Here is an 8,365-nt window from a genome sequence, read left to right as displayed (position 1 = left end):
CCAGAAAGCGGCATTTAAACCCCACGAACCACGAACTGGTTCGTAACTGGGCCAGTTCCGTGCCAGTTCATGGTTTGTGGTTTGTGGAAACCCCACGAACCATGAACCCCATGGTTCAGATTTTTTCTGGTTCGTGCCCATGTCTATTGGCGTGCATGATATATTGCATGTGATCTCAGTCAATTGAAACAATAACATTGCAACTGGACTCAGTTTAGCTTCATTGTTTCTTTGCCTTCATTTACATTTCATCTTACATTTAATTTAATCACTTTAGCTTCTCCAGTCAAATATAAATAAAAGCTTTGGGAGTCAAGACTGAAGTCTCCAAAGGCAGGCATGATTTAGAATATTTTCCCCCCAGAGATGTGAGACTTTAAGCTCCCTGGGTGATGCAAATAGTAGCCAAAGTGTTGAAAAAATTGATTAGTTTTATCACAGTGTTTTTAATTATTAAGGGCATCTGGGGCTATAAGAAGCATTTTACTGCTTGGTTGTGGTTTCAACACTGAGCATCAGAGCAAAACATAAGAGGTTTTCATGGATTCCTAACATCAAAGGTAATAATGAGATCTTGAGATCTTAAAGAATATTTGGTTTTCTAAAAAAACATTTTTTTCATGTGGATCTGGGGCATATTGAATTGGCCTCGTGACAAATATCATTATAAAACTATAAGTGTAATGGTATATCTGTCTCCCCTTTTGTACAACTGCCTAATTTTTTACATAGACTTTTTTTTCCTTAAAAGGATAGGAAGAGGGGGACATAGAAGGGTGTCTGAAAGCAAAGCATACTTTCAAAGCCTATGGACGAATCCAGTAAATTCACAATATACCCACCTACATGCAAAAATGCATCCCCCATACCACTTTAGTAGCCAAAAAGCACATAGACTAGATCAGCTCGGGAAACAAACTCATTACTGAATTGGAGGCTTCAGATCTTGGGCCATTCTGTAATTGTTACAGGCTGAGATAAGATCCACTGCAGCAGGTTGCACCCTTTCTGCCTAATGCTTGCTATTTTCAGAATTTGCATCAAGCAAATTATGTATCTCCCAACTTTGGTCACTCTTACTCTATTCCAGTGCATTTCTGTTACGTTTATATCTTTATTTGAAGTCATTACCTTGTAATTCTAGTAATAATGCTAACACTGACTCTCTGATTCCGCAGTCCAAGCCTAATCAAGCAAAATTATGTTGTTGTTTAGTTATTTTGTCAGAACTGCAAATATTTCAAAAAATAATTGAAAAGGGCAAGACACAAAGATAAGCTATGAGCTGCAAGCTGGAAAAATGGACTGCAAACAATTCCATTCCTGTTTGTGGTTACTTCTGCCTAATGTAATTCTTGATGATCTCCTCCTATTTTCCCCACTAATTTTCTGATTCTTTGACTTCTTCAGGATGGGAACAGCTGTCACATGGATTTCTCACTACGATCCCTCATTTTAGAAATGTAGGACACAATGACTTGTTACTCCTTGTCTTGGATATGTCTAACTCTGCGCTATCACTTTGAAAAAGTTATCCATGCAGTCTGGAAGCTTCCATTTGCACACTGGGACTTTTCTGTCCTGCCTTCCCATTGTAGCTGCTCACACTCTCCCCAAAAGTTGTTCTTGAAGTTTAGCAGAATTTGAAATAATGATGATGATGATGGTGGCGGTGATGGTGATGGTGATGATGATGATGATAATTCTTATATACTACTTTTCTAGACAGAGTGGTAAACACAGTCAGTGTTGTTATTATCTCCACAATACAGCTAGGAAGCTGGGGCTGATAGGAGTAGCATACCCAAGGCAACATGCAGAGCTCATGGCAGTAGATACAGCAAAGAGCTGCCTGCAATTGGAATGGGAAAAAGAAGGTACCCTTCTCCTCACGCTCACGTAAGTGGCTGCTTCAATCCTGGCCAATGACTTTCCCTCATTATCCTGGGAAATATGTCCTGGATCATCGAGTGCTCATGATTTTCATCAGCTGTTTTTCCTTTCCCTTTAAAAAACCCCACAGCATTGAGGACATTTGAGCTTCATAGCTATCATGTTGTACACAGTTAGTATACCCAAGGCCACAATGTCAAGATGTATTCTTGAGTTTAAAAAATGCATATGCCGTGGGAGTTCATAGCACCCATGAAAGGCAAGCCAAGGAGCAAAATGAATTGAATAATGGCCTCTTAAATATTGTTAGTGAAAATTTCAAAGAAAATTCTGACTATATATATGCGTGCACCCATGCTTGAAGACACACGTACAGGTTCTTACTCATCTCCTTGCTTTTCTGCCTGCCTCCTTAGCCTGTGCTTCCCTTTCTGCTTCAATATCCACCCTTTCTTTTGTGCCTTCAGGTGAAATGAAATGGACTGGACAAATAGGACATCGTGGACTGAGTTTGTTTTCCTTGGGTTATTAAACCACACAACAATGCACACACTTTTCTTCAGTGCTCTTCTACTTACCTTCCTTATGGCCTTGTTTGGGAATTGTCTCTTTCTTTTGCTTATACAAACAGGTTCTGATTTACAGACCCCCATGTATTTCTTCCTCAGTCAGTTGTCCTTCATGGACATTTGTCAAATCTTCACCATTGTTCCTAAAATGTCAATGGACTTCTTAAAAAAGAAGAATGTCATTTCATTGGCCGGATGTGGCATCCAGATATTTTTCACATTGACCATGGGAGGGGGAGAATGTCTCTTGCTGACTGTGATGTCCTATGACAGGTATGTGGCAATATGCAAGCCTTTGCAGTATTCTATCCACATGACTAGGAGGACCTGCCTAGTCTTGTCAGCAGGAGTCTGGATTGGTGCTTCTTTTCATGCTCTGATACACACCGTTTGCGTGCTCCGTCTTCCCTTCTGCAAGTCAAATGTCATCAACCAGTTTTTCTGCACAGTTCCCACTCTGTTGAAATTGTCCTGTTCTGAGACATCCACCTATGAGAAGGGGTTGTTCTTCGCTGGCATTGTGATGCTTCTTGGCCCCATCTCAGTCATCCTGGCCTCCTACATTTCCATCCTTTTGACAGTCCTGGGAATGCAATCAATTGAAGGAAGGCGCAAGGCATTTGGCACCTGCATATCCCACCTGTGTGTGGTGGGCATCTTCTATGGAGCAGCCAGTTTTAAATATATGAGACCCAGCTCATACAGAACACCACAGCAGGATAAAATTGTCTCTGTGTTTTGTGACATTGTGACTCCTATGCTGAACCCCCTAATCTACAGTCTGAGAAACCAAGATGTTTTAGCAGTGGTGAGAAAATGGCTTGGAAGATGCAGCAGAGACATGTAAAATACAGTTAGACCTACATCTGTGCTAAGTTTAAAGGTTTTTTAATCTAAAGGCTAAATATTAGGTTTTAGGCAGCAGGAAAAGTATTGGATTCAAGACAAAGTAGATCTCTGCTCCATTAAACTTTTCAGTTCCCCTCTTTTCATAACCACCCATCGTTCAGTCATCGTAACAGCTGATTCACACATCCTGTTTTATCAGCTAATCCCTGTGAGAGGGTCCTATAGTTTCAGTGGAGTTTAGGCATGTAATGTTAGGCATCTCTCTACCTCCTCTGACGATTTTCTGTGGTAGCATTTGTAAGGCTTAATTTTGAGGGCTATAAAATAGTGGATTCCCTAATGTTAAGTAAAATACCTATTCTTTTGTCAGGACACTGAGACTCTTGAGGCAAGATTAAAAAGTACAGAATAGTCTTATTCTTCTCTGATGGATTTAAAATGTTAAGTAGTCAGAATCATGATGAATAGGTTGCAAATAAAGTAACGCTACAGCTCAGGCTAAGATAAAGCATTGCCTTCTTCCCAAGTTATCGTGCATGAGAATGGGGTATACAAATTAATGGAATATACAAATTAACGTAATAATTCATAGAGACTTTACAGCCCATTTGAACATACACGACTTCCTACATACCAACTGTTACGAGCCCCTTTCTTTAGTTAGATTTTGCTGTTAATCCTTTTCTTCTTTCCCCCTTAGGGTAGATTCTTGCCACCAGGAATTACATTCCAAAATTTTAAATTTCCCCTTTAATAATGTGCCCAAGGGTAATGCTCCTTCGTGGGACTGTGTGGCCCTGAGTATAGGAATGGGATATAAGAATAACAGATACCCTGGGATAAACAATAAAACAAAATAAACTTTTATTTTTACAAGAAGTATATCAGTTTCATATTATTTCTTAAGCTTGATGGTTTCAAAGAGTGTTATCTGTTCTTAAAGTTACTTTACTTAGGCATAGTCACTCAGATCTTCATAAACATTCTCTCTCAGGCTGCACACACAGTCGCCTGCTTCAGATATCAATTTCTCACTCAAATACACATAGACTTTCAGGTGCACACACACAGTTTGCCTGCTTTAGATAGAAGGAATGGGTTTCTCTCAGACACACAGAGTTCATATTTCCACACAGGTTATATTTCTCTTAGAAATGCTTAAACACACTCAGACTGCACACAGTTTGCCTGCTTTCCCCAGACTCAATATTTCTCTCCACAGTCTAAAACCTGCATTCATTCTGCCCACACTCTGTCATCAACCAATCATCTCACTCACTCATCCCTCTCTTTCACCCTCACTCTTCATCAGACACACACCAAGCATTTAAAGACACACACACACATTTAAAATCATTACACCAACATAACAGGACTTCTAATCTATCTAGTCTGGCTCTCCCTGGAAACAGACTCTTATTATATTTCATCTGCTCTCTAAAAGTCGGATTTCAAACTAACAAGTCAGCCCGCTTCCAGAGACAACCATAAACTGACACGTCTGCTCTCATCAATTTTTAGGCCTCCATATACTAAGTGCCAGCTCATTAAATTTGCAGATGACACTAAACTGGGAGGAGTAGCATACTCTTGAAGACGGATAGAATTTAACAATATCTAAACACACTGGGAAAATGGGCAGATTGAATAAGATGCGATTTAACATGGAACAATGCCACGTTCCCCTCCTGGGTAACAAAAATACATACTGGATGAGGGATACACTTCTGAGTAGCAGTGTGTGTGAACAAGTTCTTGGGATACCGGTAGATAGGAAGCTAAATATGAGTATTCATTATGATGTAGCAGCTAAAAAGATTAAAACAATTTTGGAGAGTATTAAAAAAGGCATAACATCCACCTGGAGTATTGTGTGCAGTTTTGGAGGCCTCATTTCAAAAAGGATGTGGACAAGTTGGAACGGGTTCAGAGGAGAGCAACCAAGATGATCAGGGGCCTGGATACCAAGCCCTATAAGGAAAGACCGATGGACCTGGGCAGTTTGGAGAAGAAGAGGCTGAGGGGCTACGTGATTACTTTCTTTAAGTATTTTAAAGGCTGTCACTTAGGGGTGGGAGTGGAGGGAGCTGTTAGGTATACTCTATCCAATGTCTGTTATGCATGCCTTGCTATTGTTGCCCTTGTTTGCATGGGAAAATGTGAAAATCTTCCACTATTATAAACATTATGATACTTTGTCCATATGTCTTTAGGATACTATAATGTGTAGAATCACAGAAACATACAGCTGGAAGGGAATCAATCTAGTCCAACCCCCTGTGCAATGAAGGAAATTCACAACTACCCCCTACTCCCCTAGTTATCTCTGCTCAATGCCCAGAGGAAGGCAAAAAACTTCCATGATCCCAAGCCAGTATGGTCTGGAGAAAAAATCCTTCCTGATTCCAAAGTGGCAATCAGCATTACCCTCAGCACATAAGAAAGGGCCATGAGAGCCGAGCACTGCTCTCCACTTCTATGAGCCAAGCTACAAGTGACGCCTTACACAGGTTGGACACTTGTCAGCTTACCTCAAGTTTTGATGGGAAATGTAGGCGTCCTAGTTTTACAGCTTGGCTCTCCATTACAGCTGCAAGACCAGGATGCCTACATTTCCCATCAAAACTTGAGGGAAGCTGACAAGTGTCCAACCTGAGTCAGGCATCACTTGTAGCTTGGCTCTCAGTCTACATTCATACGGTCATAGAATCAGCATTGGCAGATGGCCATCTAATCTCTGCTTTAAAATTTCCAAGGAAGTAGAGTTTACCACTTCCTACTGAGGAGCTGCTCTGTCAGGAAGTTATTCTTAATGTTTAGCTGAAAACTCTTTTGGTTTAATTTTAGCCTGTTGGTTCTGGTCCAACACTCTGGGACATTGAAAAATCACTCCGCTCCATCTCATATGTGACAGCTCTTCAAATATTTGAAGATGGTTCATTTGCTTAGCATATGCTAGAAGCTACCCACTGTAGCTTAAGGGGTGCTTGCAGGTCAACATTCTTCTCTCTGCTTATATTTCCTTGTTTTTTAATTGATTTTTATCTTAGTGACTGTTCCTTTGATGTTGTGCATTATTTTAACCAAGCTTCACATTAGATCTTTGAGCCAGAGAGTGGCATTTACATCTGCCTTGTAAATGGGAAACTATACTCCAGACTGGTTGTGTTGTTGCTCAGTGATTGTTGTAGCGTGGGTTTGGAATATTGCTCTCATTATTCTTGTATATATATTCCTGTGGGGGGGAGGCAACAAGTAAGGTTGGGGGTGTTGGAATATAGGTTGCAAGCTCCGACATTCAGTCATTATGGAGTTAATGTGTTTACCCTGTGTGCTCTTGGTTTGTATTGACCTGGAAGGAAACCTGGCAGAGAGCCAATAGCCTTATCTAACAGAAAGCCTGGGACACTGAGAAACTGTTATTGGTCAATAGGTCAGGTGATTTCCTCTCTAAGGTAATGAAGAAAGAGAAGGATCTCCATTACTCATGCTGTCTAAGTTTGCACTCCATAGTGTATAGCTGTAGGGGACAGAGTTCTTTGTTTTGTAGCAATCCCGTGTACCTTTTTCCTTTAGAGTAAATTTTTCTTAAAAGCAAACAAAACATCTAACTCTGCATAGATTCAAGATCCATCGCAATTCTGAATTTAAACTATTTTTAACCCATTTTTCCCACAGGAGGGAAGAACAGTGACAGGGAAGGATGGCTGCAACAACTATGGAGGCAGCTGTCTCCACAATCCACAACATTTTGTTGTGCCCCTCCTTGCAGTGTTATAATGGTATAGAAATATATCAAAATCAAAAGCTCCTGGGTGGCATTGGTGGCAATGGTGGCTGTAGGGGGTTGAGGTGAGAAATGTCATGGAAAACTGCCATATGAACACTCCATTACCATGGTGATACCTCTGCATTCACTGCAGCAAGGAGAGATACATTGCCATGTGGAACCTTTAGAGACCCACTTGCATACTCATCTTAGCAAGCGGAAGTGTTTGGGGGTGAGGACATGGGGGACATGTGATGTCAGTGCTGATGCTGACATCACCACATCACTTCTGGTACAAGCCTGAAGTGACAATGGGTAACTCTAGGAATCTCCAGAAACTCTATGGTAAACTGCATGGTTTTAGCAAAGAGTTTTCAGGCAAATACAAAGAACTCTCCATAAACTGCAGTGAAATATTTTTAATAGGGGCCTGAAAGTACTAAATTCCATAGGGGCATTCTCAATTCTTGTAAACAACCCAGTAAAGCAAGCCTTGGGATTAAATTCCCTAAAGAAATTACTCAAAATATATAGTACCAAACATTTTTCTCAGGTGATTTCACTGTGGTGACAACAGAGCCAGAACATATAAATTCTGCTGATTTCCCCGCTAGACCAGGGGCTCAAGTCAAGTCTTGCAACTGATCTCAAATTATTTCATGAAACAATGATTATTTCAAAGAATGAACACTTTGATTAACCCGCAAGAAACATTAGATAAAAGGATCCAAACTAAATACTGGGAGCACAGTTTAATTAAAATAAGCACCCCAAACATTAAATCTTTCTCCTGAATGTTGGTAAACAGCCCCTCCTTGAAGATTCAAACTTTTCTCCGGCTGTTAATATGGACCGATGAAGGTATGACTGGGGTTTTTTGTTGTTGTTTTTTTTGCTGTTTGGCTTTTAGTTTGTTTCAGAGTCTTAATAATGTTATAAAAATCCATCTGCAAGTAATATTTTTAATTAGAAATTATGAGTTTTCATAGGCTATTACCTATTCCATCAGAAGATTAGTGGCACTGTTAGCGCCACAAGCCAGAGAAATCAATTGATGGAATGCTTAAAGAACTCTTAAAAGGGATAGTCATCAATGAAGGTTATATATGGGGGAGGCCAAAGTTAAAGTTCCCAACAATGCCTCAGCAACAGCCAGGAGATGTGTGTGTGTGTGTGGGGGGGGTAAAACTTGGAGAGGGCAGGGTTCGGAGAGGATATGATGTCACTTATAAGAGATGCTGTACACTGCTTCCCCTAGAGTCTGCAGTTGTTACTATAGGCTAGG

At 40.5% G+C, this 8,365-nt stretch overlaps 1 protein-coding gene across 1 annotated transcript; it reads left to right on the top strand.

Annotated features, from left to right (window-relative positions):
• The first annotated feature begins 2,370 nt into the window (after positions 1 to 2,370).
• On the top strand, positions 2,371 to 3,309 carry LOC129327693 (olfactory receptor 2T2-like). The gene has a single exon (XM_054976447.1). The coding sequence runs from the start codon at positions 2,371 to 2,373 to the stop codon at positions 3,307 to 3,309; it is 939 nt and encodes a 312-aa protein (XP_054832422.1).
• Positions 3,310 to 8,365: the final 5,056 nt, after the last annotated feature.

The sequence above is a fragment of the Eublepharis macularius genome, chromosome 4 (assembly GCF_028583425.1).
Source record: "Eublepharis macularius isolate TG4126 chromosome 4, MPM_Emac_v1.0, whole genome shotgun sequence".
Lineage (NCBI taxonomy): Eukaryota > Metazoa > Chordata > Lepidosauria > Squamata > Eublepharidae > Eublepharis > Eublepharis macularius.
This window is presented reverse-complemented; position numbering and strand designations above follow the sequence as displayed.